General features: G+C 43.0%; 1 protein-coding gene across 4 annotated transcripts in view; it reads left to right on the top strand.

Annotated features, from left to right (window-relative positions):
- Positions 1–20,236, top strand: part of GALNT7 (polypeptide N-acetylgalactosaminyltransferase 7) — a 140,958-nt gene that overhangs the window by 110,106 nt on the left and 10,616 nt on the right. For 3 of the 4 annotated variants that reach the window (XM_088837813.1, XM_055428020.2, XM_055428018.2), the window contains exons 3-8: positions 3,936–4,102; positions 9,091–9,221; positions 9,460–9,539; positions 12,347–12,529; positions 15,382–15,499; positions 16,879–17,001. In XM_088837813.1, coding sequence (XP_088693939.1) covers positions 3,936–4,102; positions 9,091–9,221; positions 9,460–9,539; positions 12,347–12,529; positions 15,382–15,499; positions 16,879–17,001 — 802 coding nt within the window. Of the gene's footprint in view, positions 1–3,935; positions 4,103–9,090; positions 9,222–9,459; positions 9,540–12,014; positions 12,198–12,346; positions 12,530–15,381; positions 15,500–16,878; positions 17,002–20,236 lie in introns of all 4 variants that reach the window. The other variant, XM_055428019.2, reaches the window with a different exon arrangement.

Genomic DNA, 20,236 nt, shown 5'->3' on the forward strand with positions numbered 1-20,236 from the left:
AATGGCCTTAGTTCATTCTTTTTAATGGCTGACTAATATTCACACACACACACAGACACACACACACACAATCACATCACATCTTTATCCATTCCTCTGTCGATGGACATTCAGGTTGTTTCCACGTCTTGGCCATTGTAAACAGTGCTGCAATAAACACTGGGGTCATGTATATTTTCAGGCCATGTTTTTCTCTGGGTATGTATGCTTCCCTGGTGTCTCAGATGATAAAGTATCTGCCTGCAATGCGGGAGACCTGGGGTTCGATCCCTGAGTTGGGAAGATCCCCTGGAGCGGGGAGTGGCTACTCTGGCCTGGAGAATTCCATGGACAGAGGAGCCTGGTGGGCTGCAGTCCATGAGGTCGCAAAGAGTCAGATACCACTGTGCGACTTTCACCTTTCATGCCCAGGAATGGGATTGCAGGGTTAGATGATAGCTCTATTTTTAGTTTTCTAAGGAACCTCTATACTATTCTCCATAATGGCTGTACCAATAGAGAAATGCAAATCAAAACTACAGTGAGGTATAACCTCCCATCGGCCAGAAAGGCTATCATCAAAAAATCCACAAACAGAAAATGCTGGAGAGGGCGTGGAGAGAAGGGAACCCTCCAACACTGTTTGTGGGAATGTAAACTGGCACAGCCATTACTGTATTTTTTAACTTGTTATTCTCAAAGAGCATGTGGCCCTTCCCAACTTGGAAAGTCTGCTTTAACTTGCCACCCCATTCCTGGGGTGTCTCCAGGCTGTGCAGGGCAGGGAAGAGGGGGAGAGGAGAGAGCGCCTATCACATAATAAGCTCAATGAATGCCTTGTATTGACATTATATTCAATGTCATTATCAGTTCTCAGACCTTAAATCACATCTTAACCATTCATGGATAGGTATAGCTAGTATTTTTTTTTAATTTATTTTACATTTAACAAGATTTCCTGTTAAATCCAAGACAGCCTAGATTTATGTCCTGGCTTCATTACTTTCTGAGTGACATTAAGCAGCCATTCATCTCTGAGCCTCAGTCATCTCATCTATAAAATGGGGAGATTAATAGTACTAACCTCATAGTGATGTTATGAGGTTAAATAAGTCAATAAAAGTAAAGCACATGGGATAGTGTCTGACACATAGTAAGTATATGCTAGTATTTGCTATTCGGAGAAGGCAATGGCAAGCCACTCCAGTACTCTTGCCTAGAAAATCCCATGGATGGAGGAGCCTGGTAGGCTGCAGTCTGTGGGGTCGCTAAGGGTCAGACGCGACTGACTGACCTCACTTTCACTTTTCACTTTCACACATTGGAGAAGGAAATGGCAACCCACTCCAGTGTTCTTGCCTGGAGAATCCCAAGGACGGGGGAGCCTGGTGGGCTTCCGTCTATGGGGTCACACAGAGTCGGACACGACTGAAGTGACTTAGCAGCAGCAGCAGCAGTATTTGCTATTAGACCGAAAATGCCCTTCCTTGTAAGTTTTCTTCTTCACTCTTTTTCAGATTTTAATTCTACCTTCCAAAGACATAGATCGTCCATCTACTCATTTTTATCTGAATCACGTGCACACAATTCATTGCTGTACTTTTAACTTTCCCTCCCCACTTCTTTGGTCTCAGTGCTTTTTAAATCATCCTTCTGGTCTCACCTTCACCCCATGGCTCCAGGATGCCTTCCTGGCCACCTGTCTTGAGACTGGGAGAGACCTACCTGTCAAATGCACCATGGTTTCCCCAGTGACATACTCAGACTTCGGTTTCATGTCTCACCATCCTATAGGACCGTGGGCTTCATGAGAGCAGAGAGCATGCGTGTTCCTCCATGCTGAGCTAGTGTCTAGCTCAGAACATACCATGTACTTACTACTCCTTCAACAAGGATATGCAGATGTAAGAAGTAAGAAAAAAAACGGATTCCAGACTCAGTCTGCATTTCTGTAAAAACAACCTCTTAAGGACAGGGAAGCCTGGCGTGCTGCAGTCCATGGGGTCACAAAGAGTTGGACACGACAGAGTGACTGAACAGCAACAAAGAACACAGACAGCTGAGAGTTTGGAAAGGGACAGAAACACCTGGAGATAAAGTTGTTTGCATCTCCATTGGGCCAGGTCCTATTTTAGATAATGATGGTGTAGGTTATCCAGCTGATAATATTCGAGACTGCTTTTATGATTTTTAATTTAACCTTGGGAATAAGCTTGTTTATTACTTCATGGAAAGCTTTGAAATTAAAAAAAAACTCTTTCCTTTCCACTCATCAAGAGGAAGATAATAAGCACCAGATGCTAGTTTTGAAAACTAACTCCTGCAGAAAAAACACGGGTCTCAAATTGTTCTTATTTGCCTGTTGTAGTCTTATTATCTTGTTCTCCCATAACCAATGGGAAAAAGTGTATGTGCGTGTACATACACACACACACGTCTATACACATACGCTTGTGTATGCATAGTATGGGCATGACTGTACCTTGGTATCCACCAGCAGACAGGTTCCAGGACCCCTTTGAACACCAAAGTTTGTGGATACTCAAGTCCTTGATATAAAATAGCTTAGTATTTACATATAACCTATACACGCTCTCCCATATACTTTTAATTGATTATTTATAATACCTAACACAATGTAGGGCTTCCCAGGTGACTAGGTAGTAAAGAATTCTCCTGCCAAGCAAGAGACATGGATTCAATCTCTGGGTTTGGAAAGTCCCCCGGAGAAAGAAATGGCAACTCACTCCAGCTTTCTTGCCTGAAGAATCCCATGAACAGCGGAGCCTGGCGTGCTACAGTTGACTCATGGGGTCACAAAGAGTTGGACACACTTAGGGACTAAGCAAAACACAAAAACAAAGCAAGCACTATTAAATAGTTGCCCTGGCAAATTCAAGTTTTGCTTTTTGGAACTCTCTGGAATTTTTTTCCTGGTATTTTTGATTCACAGTTGGTTGACTCTTCAGATGCAGAACACACAGATATGGAGGGTTGACTCTCTGTGTGTGTGTGTGTGTGTGTGATGGTTCTGTGAAATTCACTGAACCTCCTCTGGTTCCTGGAGTCTTTATCAGGCCCTGTTTTGGGTTTCCTTCCAATTAGAGAAAGACTTCTGGAAGCATTCTTCTCGCTACAGTTGTTTCAAGTGATTTTGTGTAAAACAGTTAAAGCCCCTTTAGCCAATCTAATAACTCTAAACACTATTAGAACTTTGTTTATTCATCCAGCAGTTAATTTTGGAATGCTTCCTGTATCCTGAAGTTCAGCCCATTTAATTTTTTTCTGAATGCTTTAGCCCTATTAGAACAGGACAGCTTTCAAACACAGTTGTACAGTGGTTTATTCACAGCAAGTGAAATAAATCGCTTGCACCAGAAGCTCGAGTTTTAAAACGGAAAATAAACTGAGCATGAAGACCTGAAACACAAACCTTAGTACCATCCCCAGCTAGGAAGCATGAAATCACACAGAGCACTCTTTGTCACAGTGAGTGCTCGCTGGTGAAGAAGTAACTTGGATGTGAGAAACTTCATTTCACAGCGGCTTCTCTCTTCTACTGTGGGTTTCCGTTAAAATAGAAAAGGTTATATTTTATTCACTTTAGCCACCTGATGCGAAGAGCCAAACTCATTGGAAAAGACCCTGATGCTGGAAAAGATTGAAGGCAGGAGAAGGGACTGACAGAGGGTGAGATGGTAGGATGGCATCACCAACTCAATGGACATGAGTTTGAGCAAGCTCCAGGAGATAGTGGAGGACAGGGAAGCCTGGCATGCTGCAGTCCATAGGGGTCTCAAAGAGTCGGACAGGACTGAGTGACTGAACAACAATTTCATTTACTTACGTTGAAGTCAATAATATTTAATCCAACCAGAAAACATAGTCATTGTCAGTCTGGAACCATGCATTGCACATTATCTCTGAATAAATACGATGAAATGTTCCTTTTGCAGATGCAAGTACTGGCATTACGATGAAAACCTGCTCACAGCCAGCATCATCATCGTCTTCCATAATGAAGGGTGGTCTACCCTCATGAGAACAGTCCACAGTGTAATTAAAAGGACTCCAAGGAAATACTTAGCAGAAATCGTGTTAATTGATGATTTCAGTAACAAAGGTAATGGCTAAGGGATTGACATTTAATCTATAAAGTTTAAATTATAAACAGTCACAAGCATGTAATTTCAAAATAGTATAGAAATTAATGGTATCTATTGATAGCATCTATAAACAACAAGTTGGCACTGTGCCAAGCATTGTATGTGAATGTTTCTTTAGTTCTGACAGTAATCCTTGTAAGAGATATTGTTCATTTTCATTTTGCACTTGAAACTAAGATATGTTAAATAACTTGCCAGAGGTGACAGATAGTAATTAACAGCTGCCTCCCAATCTATAGGAGAAGGCAATGGCACCCCACTCCAGTACTCTTGCCTGGAAAATCCTATGAACAGAGGAGCCTGGTGGGCTGCAGTCCATGGGGTCGCTAAGAGTCGGACACGACTGAGCGACTTCACTTTCACTTTCCCAATCTATAGTCTGCACATTTAACCATGGTCTTGCTGCTGCTGCTGCTGCTAAGTCACTTCAGTCGTGTCCGACTCTGTGTGACCCCATAGACGGAAGCCCACCAGGATCCCCCGTCCCTGGGATTCTCCAGGCAAGAACACTGGAGTGGGTTGCCATTTCCTTGTCCAATGTGTGAAAGTGGAAAGTGAAAAGTGAAAGTGAAGTCGCTCAGTCGTGTCCGACCCTTAGCGACCCCACCCCACGGACTGCAGCCTACCAGGCTCCTCCATCCATGGGATTTTCTAGGCAATAGTACTGGAGTGGCTTGCCATTGCCTTCTCCGTAACCATGGTCTTACACTATACCAATTCTTTGGGCCTTGGATTTTATAAAAATTTAATTGTAAAGGTAATTCATTAAATGACTGAAAAAATGCAGTGGCATGTATGTTGTAATGTCATCCAGAGCCCTATCTAAATCTATATACTGAGATCTATATACATTTTAACTGCTTTATTTTGCATTTGAATGATGATGCAAACATTGGATTTGACCAGAAACCATGGGCTATTTTGTTTATAATAGAAAGTATCTACTGAAGCTTCTTTTGTTCTATATTTGATTGAGTGTATTTGAATAGAAGGAAACAGTGTTTCATTTTTTATTCTTCTTATGGAGTGAGCTCTAACGCATTTATGGTGGTGTCAGTTAGTCTTGGTTCTACTTGACAAAGGAGAGATTGAGCAATATTTTCCAGTTAAGTGGGGTGGGGTTTTTTAAGTTAATTTTTTTTTTCTTCAAATAGATCCATTATTGTAAGCTGAATATATCTTCTTAGTAACATAAATATCAAAAGATAGATAATGCTACAGCCCAAGGGACTCTCAAGAGTCTTCTCCAGGATGTTAGAAAAGAAGTCAGAACATGATCAGCATGGAAAAAAAAAAACATTCAAAATGGCTTTAAAAAAGCTTCCTCCAAAACTTAACATAGAACTCTCCAAGATCTAAACCAAGTTTATAAACCTCTGCTGTTTTTGAAAGGACACAACCAGAATCTTGATCTTGCACATATTAGCATGGAGAGAAATAGAAATATGACCTACTTACTTCCTTTTCCCTTCCTCATTATACACCTAATCACTTTCTTCAACTAATCACAGTAGAGAATTTATAATTTTAGAGTAAAGAGTAGAGAGAATGTATAACTATAAATTTTTTAGTCATCAGATGCCTTTAGCTGAAACATCTTGGTTGCAATTTTCTATGGTAGGAATATTTTCATTATGAATGCTTTTCCTGTCTCAAGACAAACATTTGATAATATGTTTTTAAGTGATATTGTTGGTGCCAACAGTGTTTTAAATTTAGCAAAACTGAAATCTACAAAAAATAACAAATTCCAAGTCATGCTTGTACAGATTTTAAGAACCACTGCATTATTAATACAAGTTAAAAAGCTCAGCACAGTCTTTTAAAAAGTGAAGATACATCATAAGGTGTTTCCCATTCTAAAATCTTGCTTTCTTGCTTGGCCCAGTTCAGTTCAGTTCAGTTCAGTCGCTCAGTCGTGTCCGACTCTCCGAGACCCCATGAATCACAGCACGCCAGGCCTCCCTGTCCATCACCAACTCCCGGAGTACACTCTTGCTTGGCCCAAGGAAAGAACAAAATTTTGTGGTTAAGTTTTTTGTCCAGTTTAATTTTCGTGTGATTAGTGCGTCTACTGTTCCAAATTTCTAACAGCCTCTTGTAACACAGTTAAAAAGCAATTACATATAGAATCTTCTTCACTCATAGTGCAGTGGTTGGTTGGGGCTACCCTTGGACAGAAGTTCAGAAAGTCTTTTAATTAATTCTTCCAATTTCAAAACAACCTTGACATCTGTCAGCCCTAGCCTCAGTTAAATTATACAAAGTTTGGTAAACATGACTTGACTGAAAACTAGGTTTGTTTTCTTTTCCCAGTATATTCAATAATTAAAACTTTTAGTTATAATTTTTTTCCCTGAAAGACAAAACACTTAACAAATGAATATAAAACCCCACAAAAGAAGTGGCTGCTCAGAAGCCTCGAGTTTCTCGAAGTTACAGTGTCCTCAAAACGCAAGGGTTTCTGGCCTTTAAACTGAGAACACCCCTCTCCACCTGTGCCTCCAGCAAAGGGCTGCAGGGACCACGCGTCCTCGCAGGGCTTAGCAAAGGAGGCTGGAAGAGCACTTCCGCTCACAACTACTCATCATTTTCTCCCGCCTCTTATTGGTCACAGCAAATCACGTGACCCAGCATGTGGTCCCAGGCTGGGCAGGATGATCACCCTCCAGGAGGGGTGTTTCCTGTTTGGGACCCTGATCCCTCCGCGTCGGTGTTGGCATCTGTGAGACCCTGTGGCAGCCAAGTTATCTTACCTAGAAATAGACTGAAAGAACAGAAACAGGTTTCTGACGATAACAATTTATTTTAGATTTATTTAGATAACATACATGAAAATAACTAATGCAATTCAGAAGGGCTTTAGAAAAAAACAAACTTAGGTCTGTATTGAACTAAAAAAAAAAAAAAGGTAAAGAAGGAGCTTTAAAAACAAAACAAAATCCTTTTATTGAAGGGGAAAATTACCAAGACTTTCTGGGGAAAAATTTTAAGTCAGCATGAGAATTTTATTTATAATTCTCAGTAAAACTGGATGCCAAAATAGAGAAAGGAAATTTTTTTCTTCTCAATTTTGAAAACTCATGTGTGGGTGTCTTGCTAATTATAAGCTCCTTAAAAATGAGTGAAGTATTAAGTGTACAGCTTGATTTGCCCATTAACCACTAGCTCATAACTAAATACAGCTGTTTTTTGCCGTGTTTTTGTATTAGTGGGCTAAAATTTTAGACAACTTAAAAAGAACTTTTGTGACTCAAGAAACGTCTTTAAGAATCCAGGAATTAGTTGTGGCTGTGACGAACCAGTTTCATGGGCTCATAGTGATACAAACAAAAACTGTTCTGTTGCAGTTTGGAAGCCAAGATGGAAAGATTAACGAATGTGTCTTGTTTTTGTAACCTAAAATTTTCTCTACCAAATTACAAACATATGTATGTATGTGTATATGTGTGTGTGTGTGTGTAAATATATAGGACTTTTCTGATAGCTCAGTTGGTAAAGAATCCACCTGCAATGCAGGAGACCCCAGTTCGATTCTTGGGTGTGGAAGATCCTCTGGAGAAGGGATTGGCTACCCACTCTGGTATTCTGGCCTGGGGAATTGCATGGACTGTATAGTCCACGGGGTCACAGAGAGTCAGATGTGACTTTCACTGTCACTTTTCTTTTCACATGCATACTGTGTGAGTGCATGCTCAGCTGCTTTAGTTGCAGTTGTATCCAACTCTTTGTGACGTTATGGACTGTAGCCTGTCAGGCTCCTCTGTCCATGGCATTCTCCAAGCAAAAATACAAGAGTGGGTAGCCATTTCCTTCTCCAGGGGATCTTCCCCACCCAGGGATTGAACCCATGTCTCCTGTGTCTCCAGTGCTTCAGGTGGATTCTTTACAATTGAGCCAACAGGGAAGCCCATATATACATCCATGCATATGTAAATGATATATGTATTTATTAGATAAATGTGTAAATATTTATTTATAAATGTGTAAATATTTATTTATAAATGTATAAATATTTATAAATATATAAATTTATAGTATATAAATAACATATTTATAAATTAATATTTACACATATATAAATTTATAGTATATAAATAACATATATTTATAAATTAATATTTACACATACACACTTGTTGGGGGCTTCCCAGGTGGCGCTTGTGGTAAAGAACCTGCTGGCTAGTGCAAGAGACATGAGAGACACAGGTTCAATCTCTGGGTCCAGAAGATCCCCTGGAGAAGGGAATGGCAACCCACTCTAGTATTCTTGCCTGGAAAATCTCATGGACAGAGGAGCCTGGTGGGCTACAGTTCATAGGGTTGCAGAGTCGAACATGACTGAAGCAACTTAGTGCACACACATGCACACATGTGTTGATGCTTAAAATACAGAAAAGATGGGATTTTTTTTTATTGTTATTTGCCAGCTTGATGGGTACTATACTGATCATCACATCAAGACTACTCCCTTCATCACTGATTGTAGGGGGAGGATGGCTCAGAAACAAATGTTAACCTATACCCCGTGTGGATTCCATGAGGCTATGTAATGTTATTTATAGGCAGTGCGTCTTCAGAAATCCTGAACCATTGCTTCTGCCAAAAGCCAAAGAACTATTGTGCCTGAAAGCTTCTAGATAGGATATTAACATTTGAATTGTTTTAAGTTTTCATGTCCGTTGGCATAGTCATTATTTGTTCTGTATATTTAGAGTTTTGATCATTCTCAGGCTAACTATGAATAGTTCTCCATAGGTGTATTAAGCTCAGAATTTTAACATTTATAATACACTTCACCTTGCTTCTTTGTGCATTAACATTGAGCATGCTTCTGTGTAAAATTACTGACCTGTTGCCTATCCTTGTTTCTTGAGAAAAATGATAGCTTAACTGGTTTATAACCACAAATACAATGTATAATATTGACTTTTTTTATTCATAGAACACTTAAAAGAAAAACTGGATGACTATATTAAGCTGTGGAATGGCCTAGTCAAGGTATTTCGAAATGAGAGAAGAGAAGGTTTAATTCAGGCACGAAGTATTGGTGCCCAGAAGGCCAAACTTGGACAGGTAGGAAACATTCGATATCTGTTGTGTCTATTTTGGATTTTGTAACTAAAAGGTCGTGTACATTTTTAGGTACCATTTTAATGTTTTAAAATTGAAATGAAAATGCTAACTTAACCAGACAACTTAAATATCAAAATTGACTCTATGGCCAGTTTATCCTAGCATCTAGTTTAAAATTGTGCGTGATAGATGACGTCCTGTAGGTGAGTTTTTCTTCACTCTGCCTCTTTTTTTTAAGGTTTTGATATACCTCGATGCCCACTGTGAGGTGGCGGTTAACTGGTACGCACCACTTGTAGCTCCCATATCTAAGGACAGGTAACATTACCTTGCTTTTATTTCCTTTCCTGGTTGAAAAGTAAACCTCATCCTAGAAGGACAAATAATATTCCTGTCCTGATTTCATTTCCATTCAGTATATTGAGTTGCGTGTTGAGTATTATTTTCTAGCTAGTTGTTTCCCTGAGTGGAACTTGGCAGAAATGTGGGACTGATTCAAATGCAGGCAGTTAGACATTTGGAATAAGCCCAGCACATCTCACTTAGAATCTCCTTATGGTTGGGTCAGTAAAGAGACTTCCTCAAGCTCCACAATCCTGCTCTAAGAGTAATGTTAACTGCCCCCTCCACACTGTGGTAACATTCTGAAGACTTGAAGGAGCATGCTTTGAAATTATGCCTATTAGTTTTTGTATGACCTTGGAAATTATTATTTTACATAGTATGGGCCAGCTGTCATCTGTGTCAAAGCCTTGGATTTCCACATCACCTTTAAAGTTTAGAAGTGGACAGCTGTCCCATGGGAACGTGGTGATCACTATTCAGTTTACAGCGAATCTGAAAATGTTGACAGCAGTACCAGTCTTCTGGTTCCCAAAGCCTTCCCTGCTTTTAGTCCAGAATCCTTACTATTTCAGAATCTAGAAAAAATAAAGGGGGACTTCCCTGGCAGTCTAGTGATTAGGACTTCATACTTCCAATGCCGGGTACATGGGTTCTATCCCTGGTCTGGAAACTAAGATCCCACAGTGGCCAAAAACAAATAATTAATTAAAATGAAAATTTTAAGAAGGAAATAAGACATGTCCCTGTGTCTGTGGCCTGAGTCAGAGGAAGACCTTTCAGAGGCCTGTATCATCCCAGGATCTAGCAACAATGATCTCTATGTGCTGTCTGATTCTATCCTCACTGCAAGCCTGCAAAATAGATATTATTACCTCTCTTTAACTAAAGAGAACGCTCAGACTGAGAGAAATTCATAAATTTGCCCCAACTCGGACAGTTTATAAAGAATCCAGCTGAGATTCCTCTGGGACACCTTCCACTGTATACTTAGAAATCCGAGAATCACGAGACTCTCATGAGGCGAGATAGCCAGCCTTCCCCTCTCCTGGGGAGAGTGGGTGGTCCTCTGGGATGTGGGCAGGGTGAGTGAGGTCATTCCACCGGACCCTCGACTAGCCCGCAGGAGTCCACAGGCGGGAATAAAGCCCCTGTGTCGAAATCCTGAGCCCCAAGGATTTTCTTCTTCTCCTTGGTTTCTAAACATCTAAAACGCACCTTAACCATGGTTGTAAAAAACTGTAATCTCCATTTTAGGAGATGCCTTTTAAAACCCTTTCTGATGAAATGAACACCAGAACAAGCAGTGTACCAATTACCTTAGCAGAGTTGGCACTTTACCTAATTAGTCATATAAACACTAGCATTTTTACTAAGCCCAGATAAAAGGTATTTTTTTTTTTTTGCTCCAGATTCTCAGGCCACTATTTATGCTATTCAGGTTTTGAGGGATTTTTGTGTGTGTGATAAAAGCTAATTTTTTGCAATAAAAGAAGTAGGATAGAAGATCAAGTAAATGTACAGAAACAGATTTTCATAATAACTTCTTCCAAAGAAGTAAAAAGCAGCAGAGTTGGGAGCACTACTGAAAGTGTAGCAGGTATTATCTTTCTGCACACACACACACTCTTTTTTTTTTTTAAGAAACTGTAATCTTTATTTATATTTGTTTTATGTCTTAGGCCAGGCCTTATGAGGCAGGTGGGCTCTTAATTTCCTGATAGTTCCCCGACCAAGGATCGAACCCGTGCCCCCTGCATTGGGAACTTGAAGTCTTAACCACAGGACCACCAGGGAAGTCACACACACACACACACACACACACACACACACACAACTTGAAGTCTTAACCACAGGACCACCAGGGAAGACACACACACACACACACTCATTTTGAATGGAGGGGCAAGGAGGGAAAAAAATGGGCAGAGAGCGTGCCTGTAGGACCAGAGTGAAGATGAGGAAACTCTGCTAAGTTCAAGGACATGGCTCTTTGTCCCCACCATTTGTCAGTGAGCCCAGGGACGTCCCTTCTCCCCTTCTCTTATGAAAACGACCTCCTTGACTTTTCAAGGCATTCGTTCACATCTATCTCCCATTAGATATTGTCCCCTGCTGCTGCTTAGTTGCTAAATTGTGTCTGACTGTTTTGCAACCCCATGGACTGTAGCCTTCCAGGCTTCTCTGTCCATGGGATTCTCCAGGCAAGAATACTGGAGTGGGTTGCCATTCCCTTCTCCAGGGGATCTTCCTGATCCAGGGGTCAAACCTGCATCTCCTGCATTGCAGGTGGGTTCTTTGCTGTCTGAGTCATTAGGGAAGTCCTAAGGTCCCTTAGTGGGGGAAAAAATTAGAGCAACCCAGAATAACAAGAGATAATACAGTTACACCTGCTCAACTAGTAAGTGTTGGGTTTCTTAAATGCTTTTTCATTTTCTGTAAATGTTTCAGAACCACATGCACTGTGCCTCTAATAGATTACATAGATGGGAATGACTATTCCATTGAGCCTCAGCAAGGTGGGGATGAAGATGGTTTTGCCAGAGGGGCCTGGGACTGGAGTTTGCTATGGAAGCGAATCCCCCTGAGTCACAAGGAAAAGGCCAAAAGAAAACATAGAACTGAGCCTTATCGGTAAAGCTCACTACTTCCTCTTCTTAACGCGGAATGTCTCTCTCTAAGTACTCTTTTTTCTTCCTTCCCCATGTCCTGGTGTAAACACCTGGGTCCCCACACGCCCTTGCATTTCATCTTTGCTGCCATCCATCAACAACACAACACAGAACCATTTGCACTGTGCCGCTCATAGATGTCATAAATGGCAACACATATGAAATTGTGCCCCAAGGGGGTGGTGACGAAGATGGGCATGCCCGAGGGGCATGGGACTGGAGTATGCTCTGGAAACGGGTGCCTCTGACCCCCCGGGAGAAGAGACTGAGAAAGACAAAAACTGAACCATATCGGTAATCACTAAATCCTTTACCTTGTTTTCTTTTCTCCAGTCGCTGCTCACCTATTAACCTCTTGCCAAGCTAAATATATATATATATATATATACAGATACACACACACATGTATATATATATATATATATAATTAACACTGTAGATGCTGTCTCAGGCTCTGAAAGGATTTCTTTCTTTGTGCTTTTTCAGGGGTTTAAATTCACCCTTTCATTTTTGTGGTTGCTTTCTTCTTAAAAGCAAGCTCCATTTGGGGGAAGACTTGGAGGGTGGGCGTGTTTTGTGGTATCAGTTCCAAATACAAGTGAAAAACAAGAAAAGCTTTGCAGTCTTCTACTAGTGGGTTTTTGTTTGTTATTTTGTTTAGTCGCTAAGTCGTGTCTGACTCTTTGCGACCCCATGGACTGTAGCCCGCCAGGCTCCACTGTCCATGGGATTCCCCAGGCAAGAATACTGGAATAGTTTGCTATTTCCTCCTCCAGGGATCTTCCCAACCCAGGAAGCGAACCCATGTCTCCTGCATTGGCAGGCGGGTTCTTTACCACTGAGCCCACCTGGGAAAGTGGACTAGACATGAAATTTTGTTCTTTGACAATAATTTCATTCTATCAGTTTAAAACGTGTAAATTTTACTTACCATCCAAGTTTTGTATCTACTTTGGTGCCTTGGAGGGTAGCATTAACAACAAAAGGCAGTAACAAGATCTTTGTTTTTTCTTTCTTTGGTTTTATATGCTCTTAAATAGTAATTTTATGCCAGTTAAATTTGATCAATAAAAATACGTGACTCTGGGAAATGATACACAGAATTCCTTTATGACTTCATTCTCAGAAGAGCATTTGATTAAAAGGAGACGTTATTCCAGAATCTTCCTTTCTCCCTTCTTGTGCCTCTTCAAATAGAACAATTTATGCTCTTCTCTCTTTTTTGGTCTTTTCACTGGAACATTTTTACCATCTTTTAAAGAGTGGCCCCAAATGAATTGTTTAGTTAGATTCTGGTGTAGGTTTCTAAATGTGTCTAATTTTATTTTTCTGATCTTATGGTTCTGCTTTTGGTCTCTCTCTTCCTATTGCGCTACTGATGATGCTCGAACTCAGTGTGGGAACAGTGTCTGATGTCATGCAAAAAGCTGGTGGGGTCTGGGCATGTCGTGATACCAGGATACTGAAATGGCAAACATAAGGAAATTATACAACCTTTCAGCTTTATGTGACATTTTCCAAATTTCTGTTTGAGGTTTTTTTTTTCAAAAATTGTCCAAGAGCTTGCCACTGATTTGTTTAAACTGACTCACAAATAATTCTGGGAGGGAAAAAATAAGGGGTGGTGACTACAGGTATATTCCCACCAAACCCATGGGCTAGTAAAGAGAATTTTTAAAAATGTGCTAGAAGAATTTAAGGAAGGTTTCCCTTTGAATAACTCACTGGCTTTCACATTGAGATACATTTTTCAAATATGTACTGAGATAACTGGGAATATGTTTAAAGATCAAAAGGGCGTAGTCATAATAATGTTAAATGACAGTTAAATAAACGTGGTGTAAAATATAACCGAAAATGCACCAGTGCTGTTTAGTGAGTTCAGCCGCATACTTTGAGAAGAAAAGCCTTTTGAGAGGATGACCTTCCCCTGACGTGATGACATTTCCCTTTAATGAGCTGCGTTCGCTCGTGGCACTTAACACGCAGCAGGCGAGACAGAAATTAAACAGCTCACTACACGAATGACTCTGGAGCAGCGAGTAGGAGGAGTGGTGGGAGGAAAGCCCAGAAAGTGTTCCTGAGCCCTGAGGGGTGAGGAGCCGGCGTGTGGGGCCGAGGGAAGGCAGGGTGCGTCGGGGCCTGGGCAGGAGGGGGCGGCGGAGCGGGGCGGCACTGCGCCGCTGCCTGATGGGGCTCCGCTGGGGCGGGAAAGAGGGCAGGGCCAGGGTTCCTCCGTGGGCTAGGATGGCAGCGGTGAGGCCGGGAGAAGGGGGTTCACCGTGTGAGCTCGCTGTGCGAGTTGACGGTGGGATCAGCGGGAACTGGCCATAGACTGCTATCATGTGTGCTGATGCAGAGGCTCCAATGGAGGGACCTACCTGAGAATCCGCAGCGATAATCCTTAGTTCCCGAGGGAGCAGGATGAAAATTATTCTCCTCTAACTTCTGATGTTGGCAGGGGCTCACCGTAGACAGCTGCCAAGTCTTCCTTTTTTCCGTCTTGTCCCTAAAAAGTACCCAGTTCAGCACCCCACCCAGGAAGGCCCACGAGTCGCCCTTTGGCATCCCCGCCTCCTGACACAGGAAGCAACTGCCTCATTCTCCTGTGTCACTTCTGTGCCACATTGCAGACTCACAGTGAGTCCAGGCTGTCCTCCCACGAGCTCCACCCTTATTTGGCAAACCCATGAGCTCTAAAATTTAAAAAATGAGATACTACTTCCATGGTGTACGGTTTCATTCATCTTAGAATGACTCATAAATCATTGCGGGAACATTTAGCCAACCACGGCTTATGGCTCAGTCCTTTTGAGGAGTGAAAGCGAAAATTCTTTTACCTCACAAAGCTTAATTTTTAAGTCAACCAAGGAACCAAGATGCCCTCTAATGGCGAAATGATGTAATGCTCTAATTTGTAATGAAATATATAATACCATTTCAGTTAAAAATTGTAGTAAATTCATAAGGAAATTATGAACAGAATTGTTTGGTGAAGGCTTTATAATTCCTTAATGTTTGGCCATCAGTTTTGTCTCTTCTGCGCATTACTTAACTGTATTCCAAAAAGCCTTGTTGTCTGTGGTTGAAGGGGTCTTGGGGGTTTGTTTGTCTTTCAAAGTTGTTTCAGCATTTCTTTCCCTTAGGTCCCCAGCCATGGCTGGAGGGTTATTTGCCATCGAAAGAGACTTCTTCTTTGAACTGGGTCTCTATGATCCAGGCCTCCAGATTTGGGGTGGTGAAAACTTTGAGATCTCATACAAGGTAACATTTCATTTAAACAACTACAATTTTTCCAAGCAGTTACTGATTCTTGTGACTATCAGATAAGGCTGGTTTGTTTAGGGGTTGAGGGGGGACTGTTTAATGCATTTCTCTAAATTGTAAGGAATGACTAACAAACATACTTGCCTTTTGGGAAAAAATAAGGCAAAATGCAAACTCCAACTACATATGTACATGGCTCAGCTAAAAACGGAGGCCAGCAAGCTTCAGATTAAAAATGCCTCCTCTCCCATCCCCCACCCCTCTCCCAAAGGCTTTCCATACTGGAGCCTTTTGTTATCAGAGCCCCTGGGGGAATCAGCAGTTGTCAGGGTCCCATTTGACCATCCACTGCTGAAGCTGCCTTTCATCCTTGTAGGACAGGATGCTTCAGGACTGAGGCAGACCCCAGCAGGGACTATGTGTCCTCACACTGACACGGGAGCTGCAGCTCCCCACCCTCTTCCCGAAAGAAAGAGAGAGAACGGTGTTCCGGTTTGAGTTGAACAGATAATTGTTCAACTTGTCTTGAATGTCTGGAGCTCAGCACCGTGAGGGATGAATCCCCGCTGTCAAGGAACTTACAGTCGATAAGAGATGGGAATTCTACTTAAACTCGTAACACAATCAGAAGGTGGACCTACATTCAGCCGATGTGATGAAGGAGTAGTTGGTGGGATCCTGCTGGAGGAAGTGTTCAAGACAGAACTAGGAAGATGGGTGTGAGATTGGTTGGGGGGGCGCTTCTAAGCAGGTAGAATGGGAAAAGGCACAGGGCAGGGGATATGACAGTTCAGGAGACAGGAATGCTGGCAGAAGCTGAATGCCAGAATCAGACAGAGATGAAGGGGAAGACCATGTGGGCAGGGATACTAGGGCCACAGTGAGGGGCCTCCAGTGCTGTTACACTGTTACTAATCCAGCAGGCAGTGGAAACCATCAGAGAGGCTGAGGGGGAGGGCATGACCCCCAGCTGCCCTTCAGCAGCATAATCCCCTGCTATAAATAGGGGAGCCAGAGCAGAGCGGGGCAGAGGTGCAGGAGCTGGTGAGGCGTTGATCAGAACACTCCTCCGTGGGAGACGTGTCAGCTGGTGGAGCGGGGAGGGGGCTTACCAGGGTGTGAGGACTGGGATGTCTGTGTGGCTCTGCGGATTACCATGGGGGTGTCTCGGGTGCTGCAGGAGCTCAGGAAGGGGTCCTGGGTCCCAGGCACACCTGTGTCCCAGCACCCGCTTTGTTAGTATGTGAGCTCGAGGAACAGGAAGTCATTGCAGGATCTGTGTGGTGTATAAATTCCCTGTGGACACTGTGTCTAGTTTAGGTTTCACAAAACAGAGCTGGCATTTGAAACAGCTACACGTGTGTCTTTCCTGGCAGATCTGGCAGTGTGGGGGCAAGTTGCTGTTTGTCCCTTGTTCCCGTGTCGGGCACATCTACCGTCTTGAGGGCTGGCAGGGGAACCCCCCACCCGTCTATGTTGGGTCTTCTCCTACCCTAAAGGTGAGTCTTCTGTTTAAAAGTGGGGAGGCTGGAGCTGACACATGTATGCCACATGGTCACTTAGTGTCAACCTGATGGCTGGGTGACACCTTTGAAGCCATCATGCTGGGTGTCACTTTTAACTTAGACTAATTTGTGAAACTTCTTACTGTTGAAGATTATTCCTTGTATCCTACTCTGATTATCATTCCTATATCAAGTGTTTTCTGTGAAGATACCTCAAATTAATTTGTAAAAGCTAACACTGTAGGAAAATAGTTGGAAAGAAAATACCAGTTTGTATTATTCACACATCAGTAAAATACTGTTCTTATCTGATTTTTAAAAAGTAAAGTGATTATATGGGGAGGGAGGTGGGAGGGGGGTTCAAGATGGGGAACACATGTACACCTGGGGTGGATTCATGTCAATGTATGGCAAAACCAATACAATACTGTAAAGTAATTAGCCTCCAATAAAAATAAATAAATTAAAAAAAAGTAAAGTGATTATAATAGGAGTTTGTGTAGTAAACAAAATCAGAGTTTTGAACAGTGCTTGTAAAAGTTCAGTATCTTTTGTATGGCTGAGTGCCCTCTCTGTTGACAATCCCAACGTTGTCAATTGGCTGCACTCCAATACAGAATTAAAAGTTTAAAAATAACAGTAAAATTTAAAAAAAAAATAACTTAGTATCTTTTGTCCCCCAAACGAGGGACAAACCAGGAGACTTTAACCCTGAAGTCTACAGGCCCTGCTGCTGGCAGGACCAGGGCCTTACTCCTTGATGGAGCAATGTAGGAGCCGTGTGACCGCCATAGACTCTAAGAGCATACCACTGGTGCCCTTCATCTTCTGAAGCCCTTAACCAAGTCAAAAGCAGAAGGAAGTCTATTTCTGGCTATAGCTTCAACTCAGGACTGTTCCCCGAAGGGATAGATAACTGAAGCAGAAACGAGGCTATAAGAACCAACACAGCCCTCTGACCAGTCAGATTATCTTCAAAATAACCATCATGGAGCCTTGTTAGACAGAAAGAGTTCCCATTTAACACCAGGCCCGACAGCCTCGCAGGAAGAGAACCTGCCCTTGGAATCAGCTCCACAGTCACCGAGAAATCATGACGTCAGGTCAGTTCAGGAAAGCCTGTGCTACGAAGAACAGAAAGAGATGAGAGGGAAACATCCGTCTCTGTCAGGTTAACCATGGGTCTTCTCAAAACCCAGCAAACGCAGCCATCGCCAGCACCTTTGTCCTCTGCTTCCATGTGTCCCCTCCAGCCTCCAGGGCAGTTTCTCCAACCAGTGGTCCCGGAGCTGCAGACCTCTCACATCAGCTGTCACCCAGAACCCTTCTCTTCTTTTAATTTTTTTTTTTTTTTTTACTGCACCGCACAGCTTATGGGGTCTTAGTTCCCCAACCAGAGATCGAACATGAAAGCACAGAGCCCTAACCACTGGTCGCCAGGGGATTCCCTAGAACCCTCATCTTAGGCGGTCCTCAGACATTTCAGACTCGGCATCGTCAGAGCTGAGCCATTAACTTTTCCTTGGAGATGGTTCCTTTTTCTGTGACCCCTGAGTCCACGAGGTAAGATGAGGAGGCAGGCAGTCCCTTCACCACCTCCCACCTCCCACACGGCCCCTGGTTCCAGTCTCTCCTTGCCCAGCAGACGCCCTTGGGTCTCCCATGGTTGCTCACCCACCCGCCTCCCCCGTCCCTCTCCCCTCCTTCCCACCCCTCAGTCCATCTCCACTCCCCGTCAGGGTTATTCTCTTGAAAACTGAACCTGATGTCTGCTGCCTGCATAGACCCTTCTATGAGGATGGCTGTCAGCTGAGAGGTGACATGCTGAAAACGAACACTGGGGTCACTGAAAGCTGGCACTTCGTGAGAGCTGAGTGTGTACAAAAATCTAAATGCCTCACACAGATTCACGTCTTAATTATCCGAAGGAGTTTCCCTGGTGGCTCAGATGGTAGAGCGTCTGCCTGCAGTGTAGGAGATGCAGGTTCAGTCCCTGGGTCGGGAAGATCCCCTGGAAAAGGAAATGGCAACCCGCTCCAGTATTCTTGCTTGGAGAATCCCATGGACAGAGGAGCCTGGGGGGCTACACAGTCTTTGGGGTCGCAGAGTCAGACATGACTGGCGCAACTAACACACTTTTCACTTTAAATGGAGAAATGGAGGCAGCTTTTCTCTCGGTGAATCCTGCATCCAGAGGTGGTAACAGATCTCCTTCAGGGCTCCACACACACCGTGGTTTGTCACATAGCTGTGTTGCCCTTTCCTGCAAGTCCCGATGCCAACTCAGTAAGCATTCCTTCAAGCCAGCCCTGTCCCCCATCCCAAATAATTAAATGCTTCTTTTTGTTACTGTAACCTTATACATGTGCCCTGAGTTCTTCATGTTCACGAGTACCTAGAAGATGGACTGTGTCTAACTTTGGATGCATTTGCAAGAATTCAAAATATTTAGCAATAATATTGTGCTCTTTGAGGAGGCTGCCACTTGAAACGTTTTGAGCCCACAGGCTTTTGCAGCAACATGCCCGTGGCCAGGCATTCACCCTTTGATAGTTACCTTGTAGCCAAGAAAACATATAATCTGAATACTAGATGTTCCTGCTCCTGATGGAGAATGGTCAGTCACTTTGGCCAGTGGGCCCAGTGCAGCCCATTTTAGTAAGTAAAGTTGTGTTGGAACCAAGGTCTGCTGTTGCTTTGCATGTTGCCTGTGCTGCTTTCTCACTGCAGCAGCAGAGATGAGTAGTAGCAGCAGAAACATGATGGCCTCCCAGCTGAAAAGATGGATTGCCGAGTCCTTATAAAGTTTACTGCCAGGAGGTATCCAAGCGCGAGGACCTTGCTGGGTCTGTAACACGCCCATTGCTCCCATTCACGCCTGCGTTCAGTACAACAGCAGAAGTTTGGTCTTAGTTGTCACATGTCAGTTTACTTGATGGTTCTTTGGTTGCTTTTCAGGATGCACCTCTGGGGCATGGGGAGGGGGAAATATCTACTTAATTCTGGGATACAGTGAAGTGGTTCAGGCATAGTTGTTACCAGACGGGCAGAGGCACCTGCAGGAATGTGTCTGGGTGAGCAGAGCTGTTGTTTATCCCTGTGGTTTCTGCACGTGCCAACAGTGTGGTGCTCAGAGAGGAGATTGTTCTGGGCAGGGGCAGGGGACAGGGTGCGGGGGTGGGGGTAGTTCTAGCCAGCTTCTCAGGAACCCTTTCTTCACTCAGATTCA

Source organism: Moschus berezovskii, chromosome 7, assembly GCF_049115385.1.
Source record: "Moschus berezovskii isolate FMDL1 chromosome 7, NW_MosBer_1.0, whole genome shotgun sequence".
NCBI classification, from domain to species: Eukaryota; Metazoa; Chordata; class Mammalia; order Artiodactyla; family Moschidae; genus Moschus; species Moschus berezovskii.